This window comes from Triticum dicoccoides, chromosome 6A (assembly GCF_002162155.2).
Source record: "Triticum dicoccoides isolate Atlit2015 ecotype Zavitan chromosome 6A, WEW_v2.0, whole genome shotgun sequence".
Classification (NCBI taxonomy): domain Eukaryota; kingdom Viridiplantae; phylum Streptophyta; class Magnoliopsida; order Poales; family Poaceae; genus Triticum; species Triticum dicoccoides.
In genome coordinates this window covers 450,076,726-450,102,936 of record NC_041390.1, presented here as the reverse complement: position 1 = coordinate 450,102,936, position 26,211 = coordinate 450,076,726, and the positions used below count along the sequence as shown (strand labels likewise).

Sequence of the window (26,211 nt, the reverse complement as noted above, 5' to 3'; positions counted from 1 at the left end):
TCTCTCTTAATCCATAGAGGTAGAGGAACGATCTAGTACTATTACATTTGCGGTTTCTTATGTTAGCTGGTGATGTTGTGATGTACTTGATCCCAGCTCTCGTTAATTAGTTAGTTGATTATTAGTGGAGTTATGAGCTCAGCATATACTAGGCATTATGCCGCGTTCACGTACGTCTTGGGAGAACTATGCCGTGTTCACGCTGAGGTCTGTGTGCTATGTTCGTGGCCGTATCATTTGCGCGTGTAACGTTCGTACGCAGTCTCTTTTCTTCATTTGCTCTCGCCGTCAATCATTGCGAGGCAGAACCAGCCGTAGCCTCCTTGGTTATCTCGTCGAGCCATCTGGAGACAGGAAGCACCGCGACGTAACGCAACATGGTGTTTGAAATGATTTTTGTGATGCCCGCGAAATGGAGCGCATCTCGAAAAACTATCGTTTGCATCTCCCGAGTGGATCAGCCGTTCCCGTTATGGACCAGGGACCAACCGTTTTTCGCCCAGGCTCGTCGTCGTTGCCTCCCATCTCGGAGCTTGATACGGCAGGATCACGCCACTCGTTGATTTGTGTGGCTGGGCACGCCGCGCATTGTGCCGCGTATATCTTGGGAGACTATGCCGTGTTATTGCACCAACGGGCAGCCCGCAAATTTTCTCATGCATTCATGCGTGGACAGGGAATCAGTCCGCAGACACAAAAGCCGTCATCCAACGCTGGCCGCATACATTTTCATTTTTTTTAACAAACTGGATGAAGTTCATGCAAACTTGGCCGGATTTCATATAAACAGGATGAAAATGGTTATATTTTGGACATATTTAAACTAAAAGGGTAAAATTATGTGCATGTACAGTCGTGCGGAGCTCCACTGGCACGGCACAGATACACTACACTAGTCTACGTCCGTCCGCGGCAGATCCCTTTCTCTTCCCCATGTCCGGCAGCCCGCTAACCAGACTGCCGAAGTCCCGGAGGCATCTTCTTCCACCGTATCTTTCCTATGTCCAGCTACATCGTTCATCAGAGTGGCGAAAGAGGGTGCTTCAACCGAAGGGGAAGGTGCTTCCGTGGAGCCCACACGGCGCGCCCATGATGGTCTGAGATAAAGACCAGACAGGTGACCCGTACAAGCCGACGATACATCGACGGTGGCCTTCATGGGATAAAAGCGGCGGCGGCCTACCGTATTCCACTTCTTCTCATTGATGACGGCGGGCACAGGCATGCTGGTCGACATCCCCGCAACCGGCTTCTTTCTTTGCGTGCATGGCACGGGTACGCGCGCGTTGACGGCGGGTGGCGCGGTTGCAGGCACTGGAGGTGACGATGCCCGTGCCGGCGTGCTCCCCGTCGTGCCGGGATGGAGAAACTCGTCACTCCTCCATGAGCCGGCTTCGGGCGGCAACTTGCTCCGTCGGGCTAGGCGAGAGAGGTAGAGCAGCGAGCTGCCTCGCTCGTATCCGCTGGGCTCGGCAGGCCACCCAGCTGGCTTTCATGCCGGAGAACTGTTTTTCCTGCCCGTTTCTGAAAGGACGTGTGGTCGGAGTAGGTTTCTAAGTTTCCACGCGGGTTTAATGGAGGCGTTTGAATGCGGCGAGGAGGCATGTTCAGCCAGGCGTGCAGCGGGTGGCGCCCTCGGCTCACACGTCGCTTCAATGGCAGAGGCAGTGAGAGGTCGCGTCCGCCCTGAGCTGCCTTAAATGTGGAGCGAGGCGCTCTACACTGGCATGAATGCGGGCAGCTAGCGCCGGGTGGGAACGCGCACGGGCGAGGGAGGAGTGATTTTGATGGGCCAGGGCGGTCAGAAGCGGGCGTGACAGCGGTCCGGACTCCCGCAAAGCCCCCCCATGTTTATTTGCGGTTTGCGGGAGAAAACGGATCCGGGCCGCGCCGCGGGCCGATAAAGGACCGCATTGGATGACTTCCGTGGTCCGAACGGTTGTGTGAGGTTTGCGGGTCGGCGTTGGAGATGCGCCCGCAAAGTCCATGAACATGGGGCTAGTCCGCGGACATGAATGTAGGAGCAGGTCATTCAACGATGTCTGCATACATTTAAAACACCATTTCAACAAATGGATGAAATTCGTGCAAATATGACAGATTTTCATATAAACCGGACGAGATTCAGCAAACACACCAGATTTTCATTACATTTTGAACATTTAGAACCAAAAAAATCCCAACCCTAAACCTATCCTACGGCGGCGACCGGTTGTCATCCACTTCCTTTCTATTCCACGTCGGCGACCACCTCCTCCATCTCCCGTCTCCATGAACTGCGGCGGTAAGACCCGTGAGTGAAGCTGTGGTCTCTGGCGAGAAAGAGTAGAACACAGGAGACAGACTAGCCCACATGAGACACAAGGACCTCCCCCTCTTGCCCTATTCTTCCTCGGAGGAGTCCGCGACCTGTCCATCGTCGGTGGACGTGAGGTCCAAGGTCAAAATGGTGGCGATGGCATTGTCGTCGTCCAACCGGGCCGCCCGATAGTTTGTGAAGGAAATATGCCCTAGAGGCAATAATAAAGTTATTATTTTATATTTCCTTATTCATGATAAATGTTTATTATTCATGCTAGAATTGTATTGATCGAAAACCTTAATAGATGTGTGAATACATAGACTAACACTGTGTCCCTAGTGAGCATCTACTTGACTAGCTCGTTAATCAAATATGGTTAATGTTTTCTAACCATGGACATGAGTTGTCATTTGATAACGGGATCACATCATTAGGAGAATGATGTGATGGAAATGACCCATCCGTTAGCTTAGCATATTGATCGTTCAGTTTTATTGCTTTTGCTTTCTTCATGTCAAATACATATTCCTTCGACTATGAGATTATGCAACTCCTGGATACCGGAGGAATACCGTGTGTGCTATCAAACATCACAACGTAACTCGGTGATTATAAAGATGCTCTACAGGTATCTCCGAAGGTGTTTGTTGGGTTGGCATAGATCGAGATTAGGATTTGTCACTCCGAGTATCGGAGAGGTATCTCTGGGCCCTTCGGTAATGCACATCACAAGAAGCCTTGCAAGTAAAGTGACTAAGGAGTTAGATGCGGGATGATGTATTACAGAACGAGTAAAGAGACTTGCCGGGTAACGAGATTGAACTAGGTATGTAGATACTGACGATCGAATCTCGGGCAAGTAACATACCGGTGACAAAGTGGAATAACGTATGTTGTCATAACAGTTCGACCGTTAAAGGTCTCCGTAGAATATGTAGGAGCCAATATGAACATCCAGGTTCCGCTATTGGTTATTGACCGGAGAGGTGTCTCGGTCATGTCTACATAGTTCTCGAACCTGTAGGGTTGATACGTCTCCAACGTATCTACAATTTTTGATTGTTCCATGCTATTATATTATATTATCCATCTTGGATGTTTTATATGCATTTATATGATATTTTATATGAATTTTGTGACTAACCTATTAACCTAGACCCAGTGCCAGTTTTTGTTTTTTCCTAGTTTTTGAGTTTTACAGAAAAGGAATATCAAACGGAGTCCAAACGAGTTGAAAATTTATGGTGATTTTTATGGACTAGAAGAAGCCCCCGAAGCAAAAGAGTTGGGCTAGAAGAGTCCCGAGCCAACCACAAGGGTGGAGGGCGCGCCCTACCCCCCGGGAGGGTGCTCCACCCTTGTCGTTGACTCGTGGACTCCCCTGACTTGTTTCCGACACCAAAAATTCCTATAAATATAGAAACCCCCAGAAATAAACCTAGATCAGGAGTTCTGCCGCAGCAAGCCTCTGTAGCCACGAAAAACTAATCGGGAGCCCGTTCCGGCACCCTGCCGGAGGAGGAAACCGTCACTGGAGGCCATCTTCATCATCACAGTGCTCTCCATGACGAGGAGGGAGTAGTTCATTCTCGGGGCTGAGGGTGTGCTCCCCCTCTATCTTCTTGTGATGAGTTGAGTTTTACCTTTGAGGTTTCACTATTATCGGATTGAATACTATTATGGATTTGAGAACACTTGATGTATGTCCTGCGTGGGATACCCGTGGTGACAATGGGGCATTCTATTGATTCACTTGATGTATGTTTTGGCACTCAACTCACGGATTCCCGAGGTGACATTGGGGTAATCTATGCATAGGGGTTGATGCGCGTTTTCGTCCTTGTTTCTCCGGTAGGAATCTTGGGGCACTCTTTGAGGTTCTTTATGTTGGATTGAATATTATGAATCTAAAGTTGTTTAATGTATATCGTATAATTGACCCATGGATACTTGTGGTGACATTAGGGTTGATTGATGTGTATCATATGGTGTTATTTTACTATGAACTCTAGGGTTGTTTGTGACACTTATAGGAATAGCTCAATGGATTGATCAGAAAGAATAACTTTGAGGTGGTTTCGTACCCTACAAGCAATTTCATCTTATGTTCTCCGTGATAGGAACTTTGGAGTGACTGTTGTCGCACGCTGAGGGATTGCCATATGATCTAATTATTTTATCATTGTTGAGAGAACTTGCACTAGTGAAAGTATGAACCCTAGGCCTTGTTTCTAAGCATTGCAATACCGTTTTCGCTCACTTTTGTTACTGGTTACCTTGCTGTTTTTATATTTTCAGATTACAAAAACCTATATCTACCATCCATATTGCACTTGTATCACCATTTCTTCACCGAACTAGTGCACCTATACAATTTACCATTGTATTGGGTGTGTTCGGAACACAAGAGACTCTTTGTTATTTGGTTGCAGGGTTGTTTGAGAGAGACCATCTTCGTCCTACGCCTCCCACGGATTGATAAACCTTAGGTCATCCACTTGAGGGAAATTTGCTACTGCCCTACAAAACTTTGCGCTCGGAGGCCCAACATGAGTCTACAAGAAGAAGGTTGTGTAGTAGACATCAAGCTCTTTTCTAGCACCGTTGCTGGGGAGTTAGTGCTTGAAGGTATATCTTTAGATCTTGCAATCGAATCTTTTAATTTCTTGTTTTATCACCAGTTTAGTCTATAAATGAAAACTAAAAAAATTGAATTGAGGTTGCCTCATATGCTTCATCTTTTTAATGTCTTTCGTGAAAATAAGGATCCCGATAATTGTGCCAAAGTGTTATAAGAAGAATGCATTAAAATATTTGGCACTAAATCTTTGAATGATGAGCATGATTGCAATGTTGTTAGTATGAATTCTTTGAATATCCATAATGCTAATGATATGCAAAGCCATAAGCTTGGGGATGCTATGTTTGATGAAGATGATATTTTTTGTCCCCCAAGTTTTGATGAGCAAATTTATTATGATGATAGCATGCCTTCTTTTTATGGTGATTATATTGATGAAAGTTGGTTTGGAAGAGTGTCAACTCTAGGTAATGATCCCATTATTTTGGAGGGTGTTGACTCTTATAATATTTATGGAAGTGGATTTGGAGAGGTAATGACTTTATTTAGTGATGAATCCACTATTTCGGAAGAGGTTCCAATTGATTATGGGGACAAAGTTGCTATCTATGATGATTATTGTGATGACTTGTATGCTATAAAGAATAATGATAACCATGAAACTTTTCATCATGATTTTAATTTTCAATTCGATTATGTCTCACATGATAGTTATTTTGTTGAGTTTGTTCCCACTATTATGAATGAGAAGAATTTTGCTTATGTGGAGAGTAGTAAAATTTCTATGCTTGTGCATCGTGAAAATAATGCTTTATGTGATGGTTATATCGTTGAATTCATTCATGATGCTACTGAATATTATTATGAGAGAGGAACATATGCTTGTACATTTTGCAATAATATCAAGTTTCCTTTCTATGTGTTGAAAATCTTGAAGTTTTGCTTGTTTCACCTTCCTATGCTAGTTGATTCTTATTCCCATAAGTTGTTTGCTCACAAACTCCCTATGCATAGGAAGTGGGTTAGAATTAAATGTGCTATTCATATGCTTCCTGATGCTCCCGCTATGTTTCAATTCTTATCTTTTATGTGAGCATCATTGAATTCGTCATGCCTAGCTAAAAAGGCATTAAAGAAAATCGCTTATTGGGAGACAACCCAATATTTTTTCCTACTGTTTTTGTGTGTTCACATGATTATGCTACTGTAGTAATCATGTTTTATAGATTTTGTTTCAATAAACTGCCAAGTAAGACCTTTGGGATGATCTATGGTGATAGTTGATTTGATCTTGCTGAAAAACAGAAACTTTTGTGCTTAGGAAAATAATTCTCATTTTTAACAAAAGCGTGATAAAATACTGATTCTTTTTGCAGAAGATTATTAAACAAATTTCTCAGGTTGTCCTAATTTTTCAGAATTTTTGGAGTTACAGTCTTCGAAAGTTACAGATTGCTACAGACTGTTCTATTTTTGACAGATTCTGTTTTCTATGTGTTGTTTGCTTATTTTGATGAATCTATGAGTAGTATCGGAGGGTATGAACCATGGAGAAGTTGGAATACAGTAGATATTACACCAATATAAATAAAGAATGAGTTCACAACAGTGCCAAAAGTGGTGATCTATTTTCTTATACTAACGGAGCTTATGAGATTTTCTGTTGAGTTTTGTGTTGTGAAGTTTTCAAGTTTTGGGTGAAGTTTCAATGGACTACGGAATAAGGAGTGGCAAGAGCCTAAGCTTGGGGATGCCCAAGGCACCCCAAGATAATATTCAAGGACAACCAAGAGCCTAAGCTTGGGGATGCCCCGGATGGCATCCCCTCTTTCGTCTTCGTTCATCGGTAACTTTACTTGGGGCTATATTTTTATTCACCACATGATATGTGTTTTGCTTGGAGCGTCATTTTCTTTTATTAGGATTTGCTTGCTGTTTGAATAAAATATTAAGATCTGAAATACTTAAATGAGAGAGAGTCTTCACATAGCTAAATAATTATTTGACTACTCATTGATCTTCACTTATATCTTTTTGGAGTACTTTGTCATTTACTCTCGTTCTTCACTTATATCCCATGAGTAAATGGTTGAATGAATTGAATATCATAAATCTGAATTTGTATATGTTTCATATGCTTATACCATGGGGAGTAATGACTTCACATTTAATAAGTGGAGGTGGTAAATTTATTGAAAGTTAGCAAACATAGTATTGGTCACTTGAACAATTCATGAAAGAATATTGAAGGAAGAGAGATTTCACATATAAATATACTATCTTGGACATCTTCAATGATTGTGAGCCCCATTAATTATTTTCAAGCTTGATCAAATTAGTTGAAGTTGGACAAGCAAGACAACTTAATGAGTTATGTTTGGGTATATTTGTATAGAATTTATATTGTTATGGATCCTCCGACATGTGGTGCTTGCTTTTTAGAATCTTTTGCTAGCCAAAATTTCTGTACTAAGTAGAGATACTACTTGTGCATCCAAAAACCCTTGAACCAAGTTTCTTCCATGAGTGTCCACCAAATCTACCTATATGCGGTATTTACCTGTCGTTCCAAGTAAATTTGCATGTGCCAAACTCTAAACCTTCAAATGATAATATGTTTTGTATGCCTGAATCGCTCATATAGCGACTAGGGGCTATTAGTATCTTCCATGCTAGGTGGGTTATTCTCACGTTGAGTGGACTCCGCTCATCATTCACGAGAAAATGGATGGTTACCGGGATGCCCAGTTCCATGCTCAAATCAAATCAAAATTTAATTGCAAACAAAACTCCCCCAGGATTGTTGATAGTTGGACGGTACCCATTGTTTCGGACCAGCCGTGGAATGTGCTTGTTGGTGGTGGGGGAGTAAATTTTTTACCATTTTGTTTGGGAACCTCCTATAATGTGTCTAGCATGGAAGATAGTGAGAACTCTTGGTTGCTATGTTGACAATGAAAGCATACCTCTCAAAATTATTTTCATCTCTGTTTTAAAAGCTTTGAGCTATGGCACCTCTGCAAATCCCTGCTTCCCTCTGCGAAGGGCCTATCTTTTACTTTTATGCAAGAGTCAGTAGTATTCCTTCTCATTCCAACCTACTCTTTAGTTGGCAAGCATCATGTGATGGGGAAAGATCTAAGAATATATGGCCATTCAAATATATTTGATCATGAATTATTATTGTTGACAATTATCTATATGATAAATAAGTTGGGAGGCGAAACATTAAGCCCCTATCTTTCTTTGTGTTCAATGGATGCTATTTGTTCTAAAAATATGCTTTGAGTGGTAGCAATCATGGAAGACTATATGATAGTTGAGTATGAGGGATTTGCTAAATCAAAGCTCTTACATAGACCCTTCCTGAAAATAAGATGAATTGCAATTGTTTGATGACCGAGAACATAGTTTATTAGTTTTCAAGAAAGTTTATGATGTATGCTTCAACATGTGAATAGCTTGGTACTTGATCGTGAGAAGCTTTGTGATATGAACTACTATTATGATATATAATGATGCTAGAAAAAGTGATTAAAATTATTATTGATCAAACATGTGTACTTGATAGCATTCCACATCAAAAAATATGTTTTTATCATTTACCTACTCGAGAACGAGCAGGAATTAAGCTTGGGGATGCTTGATACGTCTCCAACGTATCTATAATTTTTGATTGTTCCATGCTATTATATTATCCATCTTGGATGTTTTATATGCATTTATATGCTATTTTATATGATTTTTGGGACTAACCTATTAACCTAGAGCCCAGTGCCAGTTTCTGTTTTTTCCCTTATTTTTGAGTTTTACAGAAAAGGAATATCAAACGGAGTCCAAACGAGCTGAAAATTTATGGTGATATTTTATGGAACATAAGAAGCCCCCGAAGCAAAAGAGTTGGGCCAGAAGAGTCCCGAGCCAACCACAAGGGTGGAGGGCGCGCCCTACCCCCCAGGAGGGTGCTTGATAACCCACAAGTATAGGGGATCAATTGTAGCCTCTTTCGATAAGTAAGAGTGTCGAACCCAACGAGGAGCTAAAGGTAGAACAAATATTCCCTCAAGTTCTATCGACCACCGATACAACTCTACGTACGCTTAACGTTTGCTTTACCTAGAACAAGTATGAAACTAGAAGTACTTTGTAGGTGTTTTTGGATAGGTTTGCAAGATAGTAAATAGCACGTAAATAAAAGCTAGGGGCTGTTTTAGGTAAAGAAGCAATAAATTTAGTATAGCGAGTGTGGAAAAGTGGTGGTAGGAGTTCGAAATTGTCCCTAAGCAATTGACTATGTTACTAGACCGATAGCAAGTTTTATGTGGGAGAGGCCACTGCTAGCATGTCATCCCTGACTTGGAATTCTATGCACTTATGATTGGAACTATTAGCAAGTGATAACCCACAAGTATAGGGGATTGCAACAGTTCTCGAGGGTAGAGTATTCAACCCAAATTTATTGATTGGACACAAGGGGAGCCAAGGAATATTCTCAAGTATTAGCAGCTGAGTTGTCAATTCAACCACACCTGGAAACTTAATATCTGCAGCAAGGTATTTAGTAGCAAACTAATATGATAGTAGTGGTAACGATGGTAAAAGGTAACGGTAGCAAAAGTAATGTTTTTGGGTTTTGTAGTGATGGTAACAGTAGCAACGGAAAAGTAAATAAGCGAAGAACAATATATGGAAAAGCTCGTAGGCATTGGATCGGTGATGGAGAATTATGCCAGATGCGATCGATCATGTAACAGTCATAACCTAGGGTGACACAGAACTAGCTCCAGTTCATCAATGTAATGTAGGCATGTATTCTGAATATAGTCATACGTGCTTATGGAAAAGAACTTGCATGACATCTTTTGTCCTACCCTCCCGTGGAAGCGGGGTCCTATTGGAAACTAAGGGATATTAAGGCCACCTTTTAATAGAGTACCGGACCATAGCATTAACACATAGTGAATACATGAACTCCTCAAACTATGGTCATCACCCGTAAGTATCCCGATTATTGTCACTTCGGGGTTAGCGGATCATAACACATAATAGGTGACTATGGACTTGCAAGATATGATCAAGAACTCTCATATATTGATGAAAACATAATAGGTTCAGATCTGAAATAATGGCACTCGGGCCCTAGTGACAAGCATTAAGCATAGCAAAGTCATAGCAACATCAATCTCAGAACATAGTGGATACTAGGGATCAAACCGTAACAAAACTAACTCGATTACATGATAAATCTCATCCAACCCATCACCGTCCAGCAAGCCTATGATGGAATTACTCACGCACGGTGGTGAGCATCATGGAATTGGTGATGGAGGAAGGTTGTTGATGATGATGGCGACGAATTCCCCTCTCCGGAGCCCCGTGCGGACTCCAGACCAGCCCTCCCGAAAGAGATTAGGGGTTGGCGGCGGCTCCGTATCGTCAAACGTGATGAATCCTTCTCTCTGATTTTTTCTCCCCGAACACGAATATATGGAGTTAGAGTTGAGGTCGGTGGAGCGTCAAGGGGCCCACGAGGCATGGGGTGCGCCTAGGGGGTAGGGCGCGCCCCCACCCTTGTGGTCAGGGTGTGGGCCCCCTGACGTGGATCTTTCTTCCAGTATTTTTTATATATTCCAAAAATAATCTCTGTTGATTTTCAGGTCATTCCGAGAACTTTTATTTCTGCACAAAAATAACACCATGGCAATTCTGCTGAAAACAGCGTCAGTCCGGGTTAGTTCCATTCAAATCATGCAAGTTAGAGTCCAAAACAAAGGCAAAAGTGTTTGAAAAAGTAGATACGTCGGAGACGTATCAGCAAGCATCCGCAACTACTAATGTTCATTAAGGTAAAACCCAACAATAGCATTAAGATATATTGGTCCCGCTTCAATCCCGTATGCATCAATTTCTATGCTAGGTTGAAGCTTCTGTCACTCTTGCCCTCCAATACATAGTCCTATCAACATACAACTAACCCTATGGTGTGATCCACACGTGCGCTCATATGATGGGCACCAAAGGACAACAACATAACCACAAGCAAATTAAATCAATCATAGTAATTCACCAATCACCGATAGGACAACGAAAATCTACTCAGACATCATAGGATGGCAACACATCATTGGATAATAATATGAAGCATAAAGCACCATGTTCGAGTAGAGGGTACAGAGGGTTGCGGGAGAGTGGACCACTGTAGATAGAGGGGGAAGGTGATGGAGATGTTGGTGGAGATGGCGGAGGTGTTGTGAAGATCGCGGTGATGATGATGGCCCCGGCGGCGTTCCGGCGCCACCAGAAGAGAGGGGGAGAGGGGCCCCCTTCTTCTTCTTGCTTGACCTTCTCCCTAGATGGGAGAAGGGTTTCCCCTCTGGTCCTTAGCCTCCATGGCATGGGAGGGCCGAGAGCCCCTCCGAGATTGGATCTGTCTCTCTGCCTCTCTCTGTTTCTGTGCTCTGGGATTCTGCCCTTTCACTGTTTCTTATATATCCGGAGATCCGTAACTCCGATTGGATTGAAACCTTCGCCCCGATTTTTCTCCGAAAATTAGCTTTCTTGCGGACAAATAAGAGCAGCAACCACCTTACGGGGGGGGGAGGGGGGCACGAGGGTCAGGGGCGCGCCCAGGGGGCAGGCGCGTCCCCCTGCCTCATGGCCCCCTCGGGCACCTTCTCGCGTTGATTCTTCTTCCCATATCTCACAAATATTCCAAAAATATTCTCCATCCGTTTTTATTCCGTTTGGACTTCTTTTGATATGGATTTTCTGCGAAACAAAAAAATGCAACAAACAGGAACTGGAACTGGGCACTAGATCAATATGTTAGTCCCAAAAATAGTATAAAAAGTTGCCAAAAGTATATGAAAGTTGTAGAATATTGGCATGGAACAATAAAAAATTATAGATACGACAGAGACGTATCAGCATCCCCAAGCTTAATTCTTGCTCGTCCTCGAGTAGGTAAATGATAAAAAGGATAATTTTTGATGTGGAATGCTACCTAGCATAATCTTGATCATGTAATCTAATCATGGCATGAATATTAAGACACGAGTGATTCAAAGCAATAGTCTATCATTTGACATTAAGATAATAATACTTGAAGCATACTAATAAAGCAATCATGTCTTTTCAAAATAAGATGGCCAAAGAAAGTTATCCCTACAAAATCATATAGTCTGGCTATGCTCCATCTTCACCACACAAAATATTCAAATCATGCACAACCCCGATGACAAGCCAAGCAATTGTTTCATGCTTTTGATGTTCTCAAACCTTTTCAACTTTTCACGCAATACATGAGCGTGAGCCATGGACATAGCAATATAGGTGGAATAGAATATGATGATGGAGGTTGAGTGGAGAAGACAAAAAGGAAGAAATTCTCACATCGACGCGGCTAATCAATGGGCTATGGAGATGCCCATCAATTGATGTCAATGCGAGGAGTAGGGATTGCCATACAACGGATGCACTAAGAGCTATAAGTGTATGAAAGCTCAAACTGAAAACTAAGTGGGTGTGCATCCAACTTGCTTGCTCATGAAGACCTAGGGCATTTGAGGAAGCCCATCATTGGAATATACAAGCCAAGTTCTATAATGAAAATTCCTACTAGTATATGAAAGTGATAACTCAAGAGACTCTCTATATGAATAACATGGTGCTACTTTGAAGCACAAGTGTGGTAAAAGGATAGTAACATTGTCCCCTCTTTTTTACTTTTTTGCGGGCTTCTTGGCCCCCTTTTTTATTTAGTCTTCTTTAGCCTCTCTTTTTTTCTTTTTTTTTCATGGGGCAATGCTCTAATAATGATGATCATCACAATTTTATTTACTTACAACTCAATACTAGAACAAAGATATGACTCTATATGAATGCCTCCGGCGGTGTACCGGGATGTGTAATGATCTAGCGTAGCAATGACATCAAAAACGGACAAGCCATGAAAACATCATGCTAGCTATCTTACGATCATGCAAAGCAATATGACAATGAATGCTCAAGTCATGTATATGATGATGATGGAAGTTGCATGGCAATATATCTCGGAATGGCTATGGAAATGCCATGATAGGTAGGTATGGTGGCTGTTTTGAGGAAGATATAAGGAGGTTTATGTGTGATAGAGCGTATCGTATCACGGGGTTTGGATGCATTGGCGAAGTTTGCACCAACTCTCGAGGTGAGAAAGGGTAATGCACGGTACCGAAGAGGCTAGCAATGATGGAAGGGTGAGAGTGCGTATAATCCATGGACTCAACATTAGTCATAAAGAACTCACATACTTATTGCAAAAATCTATTAGTCGTCGAAACAAAGTACTACGTGCATGCTCCTAGGGGGATAGATTGGTAGGAAAAGACCATCGCTCGTCCCCGATCGCCACTCATAAGGAAGACAATCAATAAATACCTCATGCTCCAACTTTGTTACATAACGGTTCACCATACGTGCATGCTACGGGAATCACAAACTTCAACACAAGTATTTCTACAATCCACAACTACCCACTAGCATGACTCTAATATCACCATCTTTATATCGCAAAACTATTGCAAGGAATCAAACATATCATATTCAGTGATCTACAAGTTTTATGTAGGATTTTATGACTAACCATGTGAATGACCAATTCCTGTCATCCCTCTAAATAGATATAAGTGAAGCAAGAGAGTTTAATTCTTTCTACAAAAGATATGCCCACGCTCTAACAAATATAAGTGAAGCAAAAGAGCATTCTATAAATGGCGGTTTTCTATGTGAAGAGAAATAGGCAATCCAAACTTCAAAAGATATAAGTGAAGCACATGAAGCATTCTATAAAGCCATACTCAAAAGATATGTAACACCCACAATGCGGCTATATCTCCCACGTGTCGGGGCACGACTTAGAGGCATAGCCGCATAGTAGGCATGTCGCAAGAGGGGTAATCTTCACACAATCCCATGTACTGAATAGAAAGGGATAAAGAGTTGGCTTACAGTCACCACTTCACACAAATACAAGTTAAACATACATCATCCAGAATACAATCAAGGTCCGACTACGGAACCAAAATAAAAGAAGACAACCCCAAATGCTAGATCCTCGATCGCCCCAACTGGGCTCCACTACTGATCTAAAGGAAAACGAAACAACACAACGAACACGATCTTCATCGAGCTCCCACTTGAGCTCAGTTGCATCATCTGCACTGACATCATCGGCACCAGCAACTGTTTGGAAGTATCTGTGAGCCACGGGGACTCAGCAATCTCACACTCGCGAGATCAAGACTATTTAAGCTTATGGGTAGGAAAGGGTAGCGAAGTAGAGCTGCAGCAAGCACTAGCATATATGGTGGCTAACATACGCAAATAAGAGTGAGAAGAGAAGCAATGCAACGGTCGTGAACTAGAAGTGATCCTGAAACTACTTACGCACAAACATAACTCCAAAACCGTGTTCACTTCCCGGACTCCGCCGAAAAGAGACCATCACGGTTACACACGCGGTTGATTCATTTTAAACAAGTTAAGTGTCAAGTTCTCTACAACCGGATACTAACAAATTCCCATCTGCCCATAACCGCGGGCATGGCTTTCGAAAGTTCAAAACCCTGCAGGGGTGTCCCAACTTAGCCCATCACAAGCTCTCACGATCAACTAAGGATATTCCTTCTCCCAGGAAGACCCGATCAGACTCGGAATCCCGGTTACAAGACATTTCGACAATGGTAAAACAAGACCAACAAGACCGCCCGATGTGTCGACATCCCGATAGGAGCTGCACATATCTCGTTCTCAGGGCAACACCGGATGAGCAATCCGTACAACTAAAACCAGCCCTCAAGTTTCCCCGAGGTGGCGCTGCAAGGGGCTCTAGTTCGGACCAAACTTAGACAAGCACTAGCCGGGGGGGGGGGTTAAAATAAAGATGACCCTCGGGAGAGCGACTCCCAAGGGAAAAATAGGTGGTGGTGAGGCAAATGGTAAAACCAAGGTTGGGCCTTGCTGGAGGAGTTTTAATCAAAGCGAACTGTCAAGGGGTCCCCATAACACCCAACCGTGTAAGGAACGCAAAATCAAGGAACATAACACCGGTATGACGGAAACTAGGGCGGCAAGAGTGGAACAAAACACCAGGCATAAGGCCGAGCCTTCCACCCTTTACCAAGTATATAGATGCATTAGTTAAAATAAGAGATATTGTGATATCCCAACAAAACCATGTTCCAACATGGAACAAACTCCATCTTCACTTGCAACTAGCAACGCTATAAGAGGGGCTGAGCAAAGTGGTAACATAGCCAAACACCGTTTGCTAGGAAAGGAGGGTTAGAGGCTTGACAAGGCAATATGGGAGGCATGATATAGCAAGTGGTAGGTATCGCGGCATAGCAATAGATCGAGCAACTAGCAAGCAAAGATAGAAGTGATTTCGAGGGTATGGTCATCTTGCCTGAGATCCCGCAAGGAAGAAGAGCGAGTCCATGAAGAAGACAAACGGGCGTAGTTCGAACGGATCCTCACAAACGCGACGTTATCAGAACTAACCCGAAGAAGCAACACCGAAAAGAAGAAAACAACATAGTAAACAAACATCACATAATCAACATGGCATGATGCACAACCAAGTATGATGCATGTCTGGTTTAATGAAGCATGGCATGGAAAAGTGCACAAACAAAACTACAAATTAAGTGGAGCTCAATATGCAACGAGGTGCATACTGACGAAACACCACATGACTTATTTAGTTCGATCTTGTTTATGTACCCAACAATATTAAATGTTTATTAACATGGCAAGAGGTGGAGCGTAAGTAAACTACCTATCTAGGCAAGTTTAAATGAGGCCGGAAATAACAAACACAATTCCAGAAAATCCTCATGTGCATAATATGAATTTGGTACTGTTCTGCCCTAAACCATATTTTATAGTTTTTAAACATGCAAGAAAAGTGCACCATGTTAAACTAGGCATTTTTCTACCCCATTTACATATGGAGTTTATTTAAAACCGAGCTACGGTTATTTAGTTACGAATTAAAGCATTTTAGCATGGCAATTAAGCAAATACATGCAAACAACAGTTTAAACATTTCAGACATGCATGAAAGTTGGATATTATTAATCTACACATAATTCTAAGCATCTTTCATATATAACTTATTTTAATATGATGCATGGTTGGTGAGTTATAATATGCATGATGTTGGAGGACTTTTCTGCAAAACTGTAGTCTCTGGATAAATGATTAAAACGTTATATGGGCCGAATCTGTTGGACCAACAGTGCACAGGGAAAAAAAGGGGAGGGCGCTCATGGGTGGCCTCACCATGGGCCAAGCCCAGGCTGAAGAGAGGCCAAGCAGGCCTGCTCGCTCGCTGGATCGGGTCGAGACGGGCGCGGTCAACGCGAGCGGGGCGAGCAGGCGCGGGATGAGCGAGCTCCTACTCGTTGTAGAGGAAGCAGAGATTGCGGTAGGCGATGGCGAAGCAGGGGACGTCGCGCGATAGCTCAAGGGAGTCGCAGCGGCGAAGGACTCCGGCAAGAAAGGGCTCGTGGAGGAAGGGTGATCCGGCGGGGATCCGAAGGGCGGCGACGAGGAAAAACGGTGGCCACGGTGGTCTCCTGTACGAACAAAAAGAGATAAAGCTCAGAGAGTTGCGTGAGATGGGAGGGAGAGCAAAAGGGAAAGAACGAAAGGGAGAAGGAGAGGGACGGTGAGGCCCGGCCTGGTCATGGTCGAGGCGAAGCAGAGGCTGGGCGCTGGCCTTGGCGATTGGCGCCCACGACGTCGCCTGTTGCCTGAAGAACAAAGGAAGGGGGATTCAGAGAAGAAAACTGGGAAGTGAAGAAGAAAAAGACGGCGAGGGAGATGGCAGGGGAAAGAAGGAAGCAAGGGTAGTGCGGGGCACCTGTCTGCTCGTCGGGGACTCGCCGGAGCAGCGAAGCAAGGTCGGGGCCGGCAGGGAGGCGGCGCTGCAGAGCTGCTAGTGGCGGAGGAGCTCGGGCATGAGCTCCTGCTCAAGGAAGATGACGGGGAGGCAACAGAGCAGGGTGAGGTCAGCCTGATCCAGAGCTTGGACGACATCGAGGCGGATCCTGGTGGTTGCAATCGCTGGCGGGAGGCGGCATGGAAGCAGATCAATGACGACTGGTCTCGAAGAAGCGGGGTGATGGCCATGGTGTCGAGGCAGGACTGCTGTTGCACGAATAGAGAGAGAGATGAGACTTCGAGAGAGAGAAAAGGAACCAAGGGAAGGAGGAGAAATAAAAGGGGCACGACGGGAGGGCCCCTGGTCGCCGGCGGCTCGAGAAGCTCGAGATCGAGCCTCCTGCTCGGTCTGGAGGTGGGCACTCGGCTGGCAGTGTGCCCGAGCGCGAGGGGAGCAGGGGAGCTGCGGATGCGGCGAGGACTGAACAGGGGAGGCGGCGGAGCTGATTGGTTGGGTGGATCGAGGGAGGCCTCGGGATGGAGGGGATCGAGAGGGGTTGTGGTGATTGGTGGGTTTGGATCCGGAGGGATCCCGAGGTGGGTGGCGGCGGCTCGACGGGACAAGTCCCTAGATTTTAGGGTTTGTCCAAAATAGACTAGGAGTGGACTATATATATGGAAAAGAGAAGAGATTTGATCAACGGATTAAAATCTGATGGCTGAGAAACTATAGGTTAGAAATACCAATTAAGAAAACAGAGATATTTCATAGATGTTTGGGGATGATCCGGACCCAACGGTGACGACTGCCCGGGTCGGGTCCGGGACAGCTTTCGGACGCGCGCGCGAGGAGGTTCGCGGGCTGAAGAGAGAGGTTAGATTGGGCCTGTCGGTTGGTAGTGGACTGTGAAGACGGTCTAGGGAGGAAAGAGACGGAAAGTCTGGCAACAGTTTTTGGAGACCAAAAACGTCCGATGATTTGACCGACTATATTGTCGCTATAGTTATTCGTTGGGGCGTCAAACAGACTCCGAACGCAATGAAACTTGGCAGGCGGCCTACCTACAACAAAACAACACCACATGCCTACTTTCATCCCATTCCGAGAACATTTTCCGGCCACTTATAAAATACTATTTCGGACGTGCTGCGGGCGCGTGCAAGTGTGTTTGGGCTCAGAACGGACAACGGAAAGAATAGGGGGACCCGGATGGATGCAAGTTTTGAAAACATGATGATGCAATGCACATGATGACATGGCAAGATGCAACACGCAAGCAAATGACATGGCAACGATGGCGAATAACCGGAAGACACCTGGCGCGTCGGTCTCGGGGCGTCACAAGATATAAATGAAGTGCAATGAGCATTCTATAAATCAACCAAAGACTATCTCATACCAGCATGCTGCATAAAAGAAAAGTGAAAACTAAATGCAAAAGACGCTCCAAGATTTGCACATATCGCATGAACGAAACAAATCCGAACACATACCGATACTTGTTGAAGAAAGATGGGATGCCTTCCGGGGCATCCTATCCTCAAGCTTAGATGCTTGAGTCTCCTGGAATATTTACTTGTTCGGGAACGTAGCAATAATTTAAAATTTTCCTACGTGTCACCAAGATCAATCTAGGAGATACTAGCAACGAGAGAGAGGGAGTGCATCTTCATACCCTTGAAGATCGCTAAGCGGAAGCGTTGCAAGAGCGCTGTTGGTGGAGTCGTACACGCAGCGATTCAGATCGCGGTCGATTCTGATCTAAGCGCCGAAAAACGGCGCCTCTGCATTCAACACACGTACAACCCGGTGACGTCTCCCGCGCCTTGATCCAGCAAGGAGAGAGGGAGAGGTTGGGGAAGACTCCGTCCAGTAGCAGCACGACGGCGTGGTGGTGGTGGAGGAGCGCGGTACTCCTGCAGGGCTTCGCCAAACACTATGGGAGACGAGGAGGGAGAGAGGTAGGGCTGCGCCTTGGGAGAGAGAGACTCGTGTGTTATGCAGCCCCAAAACCTCCACTATATATAGGGGCAAGGGCAAGGGGAGGCGCCCTAGGGTTTCCCCTAGGGGGGCGGCGGCCAGGGCAGATGGGATCTCCCCCTTGGGTGACTTGGCCCCCAAGCCAGGAGGTGGGAACCCTAGATGGGGCGCCCCAAACCCCCTGGTCACGTGGGAATAGGTGAGGGGGGCGCACAACCCCTTTGTGGGCTGGTTTTCCCCCTTCCCTTGGCCCATGAAGCCCCCAACACTTGCCGGGGCTCCCGAAATACCTTTCGGTCATGCTGGTCATCACCCGGTACCTCCGGAACACTTCCGGACTCCAAAACCCTTCGTCCAATATATCAATCTTCTCCTCCGGATCATTCCGGAATTCCTCGTGATGTCCGGGATCTCATCCGGGACTCCGAACAACATTCGGTAACCGCGTACATACCTTCCCTATAACCCTAGCGTCATCGAACCTTAAGTGTGTAGACCCTACGGGCTCGGGAATCATGCAGACATGACCGAGACATCTCTCTGGTCAATAACCAATAGCGGGATCTGGATACCCATGTTGGCTCCCACATGTTCACGATGATCTCATCGGATGAACCACGATGTCAAGGATTCAATCAATCCCGTATACAATTCCCTTTGTCTACTGGTATGATACTTGCCCGAGATTCGATCGTCGGTATCCCGATACCTTATTCAATCTCGTTACCGGCAAGTCTCTTTACTCGTTTCGTAACACATCATCCCGTGATCAACTACTTGGTCACATTGTGCACATTATGATGATGTCCTATCGAGTGGGCCCAGAGATACCTCTCTGTTACACGGAGTGACAAATCCCAGTCTCGATTCGTGCCAACCTAACAGACACTTTCAGAGATACCCATAGTGCATCTTTATAGCCACCCAGTTACGTTGTGACGTTTGGTACACCCAAAGCATTCCTACGGTATCCGGGAGTTGCACAATCTCATGGTCTAAGGAAATGATACTTGACATTAGAAAAGCTTTAGCAGACGAACTATACGATCTTGTGCTAGGCTTAGGATTGGGTCTTGTCCATCACATCATTCTCCTAATGATGCGATCCCGTTATCAACGACATCCAATGTCCATGTTCAGGAAACCATGACCATCTATTGATCAACGATCTAGTCAACTAGAGGCTTACTAGGGACATGTTGTGGTCTATGTATTCACACATGTATTACGGTTTCCGGTTAATACAATTATAGCATGAACAATAGACAATTATCATGAACAAGGAAATACAATAATAACCATTTTATTATTGCCTCTATGTCATATATCCAACATTACTTGGGGTGCCTTGGGCATCCCCAAGATTGAGCTCTTGCCTCTCCTCCTTCTCCTCACATCGAGACCTCCTCGATCTTCGAACACTTCATCCACACAAAACTCAACAGAAAACTCGGTAAGATCCGTTAGTATAATAAAGCAAATCACTACTCTAATACTGTTGAAAACCAATTCATATTTTGTTTTTGCACTGTAGCTACTGTAATATAACTTTTCCATGGCTTATTCCACTGATAGAAATTGATAGTTTCATCAAAACAAGCAAACTATGCACCAAAAACAGAATCTGTCTTAAACAGGACAGTCTGTAGTAATATGAACATTCACCATACTTTTGTTACTACAAAAATTCTGAACAAATTAGAAAAAATAAAAAATGTGTATAGAAAGACAGTGCAAAAAGTTTCAGAACCGTTTGACGTTCCAGTAAAAAATGTAAAATCGCACACTACAGCCAAAGTTTTTGTCCTGCACCGCACAAACCAACAAGCAATGTAAACATCCTAAAGGCAAATCTTGGCACATTATTTTTATAATAAAAAGGAATTGTACAAGGGGATAATTATTTTTTTTGAAAAGTTTCTGTAATCAAGGGTCACAAAGTTTCCATGGGCATGAACAAAGTTCAAGGCTAGCTCCCATTTTAACAATGCTTGTCTTTCTCACTTTCGCTTTTCTTTTTGAAAAGTTTTGGGTTCCCCTCTTTATTTTTTTGTTTTTAAACTTTATAAAAGGATTCAACATAAATAAATGACTCTCTAAAACTTCCGGGTTGTCTCCCCGGCAGCGCTTTCTTTAAAGCCATTAAGCTAGGCATATAGTGCTCAAGTAATGGATCCACCCGGATCCCAAGGTATATCAAAGCCAATTTTAAGTTACAATGATTTGTGATTTAGTAGTGAGCACAAAGTAACATATATCTTGCAACAACGAAGTCTAACTCTCTTCCTATTCATAGGCATGTCATAAAAGAACAATTCATGCACCCAAAGTAAAGGCCAATACATAGTATAAATAGTTTCTTGCAATTTTTTCGTGTTGGAAACATAAAGAGGTGGAGATGTAATTCCTCTCTCATAATAATTGCAAGTAGGAGCAGCAAGAACATGCATATTATATCTATCAAAATCATCATGTGTAGTAGTAAAACGCAACCCACCAATATAATCCTTAACAAGAGCAAACTTCTCCAATATAGTATAGTCGGGAGAATTCAAAAAGAGAATAGGACTATCATGCGTGGGTGCAATAGCAACAATTTCATGTTTAACATAAGGAACTATAGCAAGTTCATATCCATAAGCATAATTCATATTGGCATCTTGTCCACAAGCATAGCAAGCATCATCAAAAAGGGATATTTCAAGAGAATCAACGGGATCATAACAGTCATCATAGCAATCATCCTTCGGTAAGCACGAAGGAAAATTAAACAATGTATGGGATAAAGAGTTACTCTCATTAGAAGGTGGGAACGGGTGATCAATCCGCTCTTCCTCCTTTTGTTCTTCGCTCTCCTCCTCATCTTTTTCATCCAATGAGCTCACAGTTTCATAAATTTCTTCTTCCATAGACTCCTGCAAAATATTAGTCTCATCTTGGACAGCGGAGACTCTCTCAATAAAATCATCAATATTGGAATTGAATTCATAATTCTCATAGCAATATTTAAGGATAGCTAAATTTTCAGGTCTATAAACTGAATCATCAAAATTTTCACACTCTTTAAACAAAGATTCAATTTCATAAGCACCCATAAAAGCAACAAATTCTTCTATTCGTTCCACATCACAGTAATCATATATACCTCTAGCATAAGAAGTAAAGGTTTCATTATCATTAAATTTGCATGAAAAGGGAAGGTGTGGAGCCTTCATCCTAGAGCAACAAGCATAATCATATCTCAAGCATAGTTCCCGAGCATACCAACGCAACATATGAATTTGATCCCATAATAGTTTCCCTTTTTAAGTCAAGCGATAATCCCTAAAGTATTCACGTTGATCCAACGTGTCTCCCATTACATAATTGAATGGGGTTTTCTCAGGATTATCAAAGTAGTACATAATATTTTTCACATAACCAACATTGAGGGTTTTAGGAGGTTCCCCATCTCCATGAGTAGCAGGTACACCTAATGTTTTTGGTATTTCGTGTTCCATATCCATAACTAAAGATAGAGAACAACTTAGAACAGCAAATAAAAATTACTTAGTGATAAAGCAAACAAGCACACACGAGAATATTCACCCCACGCTATAACTCCCCGACAACGGCGCCAGAAAAAGGTCTTGATAACTCACAAGTATAGGAGATCAATTGTAGTCTCTTTCGATAAGTAAGAGTGTCGAACCCAACGAGGAGCTAAACGTAGAACATATATTCCCTCAAGTTCTATCGACCACCGATACAAATCTACGCACGCTTAACATTTGCTTTACCTAGAACAAGTATGAAACTAGAAGTACTTTGTAGGTGTTTGCGGATAGGTTTGCAAGATAGTAAAGAGCACATAAATAAAAGCTAGGGGCTGTTTTAGGTAAAGAAGCAACAAAGTTAGTATAGAGAGTGTGGAAAAGTGGTGGTAGGAGTTGCGAAATTGTCCCTAAGCAATTGACTATGTTACTAGACCGATAGCAAGTTTTATGTGGGAGAGGCCACTGCTAGCATGTCATCCCTGACTTGGAATTCTATGCACTTATGATTGGAACTATTAGCAAGTGATAACCCACAAGTATAGGGGATCGCAACAATTTTCGAGGGTAGAGTATTCAACCCAAATTTATTGATTAGACACAAGGGGAGCCAAGGAATATTCTCAAGTATTAGCAGCTGAGTTGTCAATTCAACCACACATGGAAACTTAATATCTGCAGCAAGGTATTTAGTAGCAATGTAATATGATAGTAGTGGTAACGATGGTAAAAGGTAACGGTAGCAAAAGTAATGTTTTTGGGTTTTGTAGTGATGGTAATAGTAGCAACGGAAAAGTAAATACGCGAAGAACAATATATGGAAAAGCTCGTAGGCATTGGATCGGTGATGGAGAATTATGCCAGATGCGATCGATCATGTAACAGTCATAACCTAGGGTGACACAGAACTAGCTCCAGTTCATCAATGTAATGTAGGCATGTATTCCGAATATAGTCATACGTGCTTATGGAAAAGAACTTGCATGCCATCTTTTGTCCTACCCTCCCGTGGCAGCGGGGTCCTATTGGAAACTAAGGGATATTAGGGCCTCCTTTTAATAGAGTACCGGACCAAAGCATTAACACATAGTGAATACATGAACTCCTCAAACTACGGTCATCACCGGTAAGTATCCCGATTATTGTCACTTCGGGGTTAGCGGATCATAACACATAATAGGTGACTATAGACTTGCAAGATAGGATCAAGAACTCTCATATATTGATGAAAACATAATAGGTTCAGATCTTAAATGATGGCACTCGGGCCATAGTGACAAGTATTAAGCATAGCAAAGTCATAGCAATATCAATCTCAGAACATAGTGGATACTAGGGATCAAACTCTAACAAAACTAACTCGATTACATGATAAATCTCATCCAACCCATCACCGTCCAGCAAGCCTACGATGGAATTACTCACGCACGGCGGTGAGCATCATGGAATTGGTGATGGAGGAAGGTTGATGATGACGATGGCGACAGATTCCCCTCTCCGGAGCCCCGAACGGACTCCAGACCACCCCTCCCGAGAGAGATTAGGGCTTGGCGGCGGCTCCGTATCGTAAAATGCGATGAATCCTTCTCTCTAATTTTTTCTCCTCGAACACGAATATATGGAATTGGAGTTGAGGTCGATGGAGCGTCAGGGGGCCCACGAGGCATGGGGCGCGCCCCCACCCTTGTGGTCAGGGTGTGGGCCCCCTGACGTGGATCTTTCTTCCAGTATTTTTATATATTCCAAAAATAATCTCCGTTGATTTTTAGGTCATTCCGAGAACTTTTATTTCTGCACAAAAATAACACCATGGCAATTCTGCTGAAAACAGCGTCAGTCCGGGTCAGTCCCATTCAAATCATGCATGTTAGAGTCCAAAACAAGGGCAAACGTGTTTGGAAAAGTAGATACGTCGGAGACGTATCAGCAAGCATCCACAACTACTAATGTTCATTAAGGTAAAACCTAACCATAGCATTAAGATATATTGGTCTGCTTCAATCCCGTATGCATCAATTTCTATGCTAGGTTGAAGCTTCTTTCACTCTTGCCCTCCAATACATAGTCCTGTCAACATACAACTAACCCTATGGTGTGATCCACACGCGCGCTCATATGATGGGCACCAAAGGACAACAACATAACCACAAGCAAATTAAATCAATCATAGTAATTCACCAATCACCGATAGGACAACGAAAATCTACTCAGACATCATAGGATGGCAACACATCATTGGATAATAATATGAAGCATAAAGCACCATGTTCGAGTAGAGGGTACAGAGGGTTGCGGGAGAGTGGACCACTGTAGATAGAGGGGGAAGGTGATGGAGATGTTGGTGGAGATGGCGGAGGTGTTGGTGAAGATCGCGGTGATGATGACGGCCCCGGCGGTGTTCCGGCGCCACCGGAAGAGAGGGGGAGATGGCCCCCCTTCTTCTTCTTCTTCCTTGACCTTCTACCTAGATGGGAGAAGGGTTTCCCCTCTGGTCCTTGGCCTCCATGGCATGGGAGGGCCGAGAACCCCTCCGAGATTGGATTTGTCTCTCTGTCTCTCTCTGTTTCTGCGCTCTGGGATTCTGCCCTTTCACCATTTCTTATATATCCGGAGATCCGTAACTCCGATTGGATTGAAACCTTCGCCCCGATTTTTCTCCGAAAATTAGCTTTCTTGCGGCCAAAGAAGAGCAGCAACCGCCTTACGGGGGGCCCATGAGGGCCAGGGGCGCGCCTTGGGGGGAAAGCGCGCCCCCTGCCTCGTGGCCCCCTCGAGCACCTTCTCGTGTTGATTCTTCTTCCCATATCTCACAAATATTCCAAAAATATTCTCCGTCCGTTTTTATTCCATTTGGACTTTGTTTGATATGGATTTTCTGCGAAACAAAAAACATGCAACAAACAGGAACTGGCACTGGGCACTGGATCAATATGTTATTCCCAAAAATAGAATAAAAAGTTGCCAAAAGTATATGAAAGTTGTAGAATATTGGCATGGATCAATAAAAAATTATAGATACGACGGAGACGTATCAGTGCTCCACCCATGTCGTTGACTCGTGGACCCCCTGACTTGTTTCCCACGCCAAAAATTCCTATAAATATAGAAACCCCCAGAAATAAACCAAGATCAGGAGTTCCGCCACCGCAAGCCTCTGTAGACACGAAAAACCAATCGGGAGCCCATTCCGGCACCCTGTCGGAGGGGAAATGTTGGGGAACGTTGCAGAAAATAAAAAAATTCTATGGTTTCACCAAGATCTATCTATGAGTTCATCTAGCAACGAGTGATCAGAGTGCATCTACATACCTTTGTAGATCGCGAGCGGAAGCGTTCAAGAGAACGGGGTTGAAGGAGTCGTACTCGTCGTGATCCAAATCACCGGAGATCCTAGCGCCGAACGGACGGCACCTCCGCGTTCAACACACATACGGAGCGGATGACGTCTCCTCCTTCTTGATCCAGCAAGGGGGGAGGAGAGGTTGACGGAGATCCAGCAGCACGACGGCGTGGTGGTGGATGCAGCAGTGATCGCAGCAGGGCTTCGCCGAGCTTCTGCGAGAGGGAGAGGTGTAGCAGGGGAGAGGGAGGTGCCAAGACTTCAGGTGCGGCTGCCCTCCCCCTTTATATAGGCCCCCTAGGGGTGTGCCGGCCCTAGGAGATGGGATCTCCTAGGGGGGGCGGCGGCCAAGGGGGTGGAGTGCCCCCCAAGGCAAGTGGAGGCGCCCCCTCCCCTAGGGTTCCCAACCCTAGGCGCATGGGGGGCCCAAGGGGGGGCGGCGCACCAGCCCACTATGGGCTGGTTCCCCTCCCCACTTCAGCCCATGGGGCCCTCCGGGATGGGTGGCCCCACCCGGTGGACCCCCGGGACCCTTCCGGTGGTCCC

At 44.2% G+C, this 26,211-nt stretch overlaps 1 protein-coding gene across 4 annotated transcripts; it reads right to left on the bottom strand.

Annotated features, from left to right (window-relative positions):
- Nucleotides 1-15,361: 15,361 nt before the first annotated feature.
- Nucleotides 15,362-17,440, bottom strand: LOC119317203. 4 transcript variants are annotated; one of them, XR_005153544.1, is made up of 3 exons: nt 16,792-17,440; nt 16,209-16,681; nt 15,362-15,420 (listed from the first exon to the last, which is right to left on the bottom strand). XR_005153544.1 is itself a non-coding variant. In XM_037591630.1 (3 exons), exons 1-3 carry the CDS (start codon nt 17,058-17,060, stop codon nt 16,391-16,393), a joined length of 456 nt encoding a protein of 151 aa, XP_037447527.1. In that variant the 5' UTR covers nt 17,061-17,440; the 3' UTR covers nt 15,990-16,390. The 4 variants fall into 4 exon arrangements, 3 of the variants coding, with proteins under 3 accessions (XP_037447527.1, XP_037447526.1, XP_037447525.1); XM_037591630.1 differs by lacking the exon at nt 15,362-15,420 and having other exon boundaries at nt 15,990-16,504; nt 16,609-16,681; XM_037591629.1 differs by lacking the exon at nt 15,362-15,420 and having other exon boundaries at nt 15,990-16,681; nt 16,792-17,078; nt 17,163-17,440.
- Nucleotides 17,441-26,211: the final 8,771 nt, after the last annotated feature.

Coding starts and splice junctions, on each gene's coding strand:
- LOC119317203 (XM_037591628.1), bottom strand. CDS start 17,060: ATGGCCATCACCCCGCTTCTTCGAGACCAGTCGTCATTGATCTGCTTC. Junction 16,682..16,791: donor AGTCCCCGACGAGCAGACAG/GTGCCCCGCACT, acceptor TTTGTTCTTCAG/GCAACAGGCGACGTCGTGGG.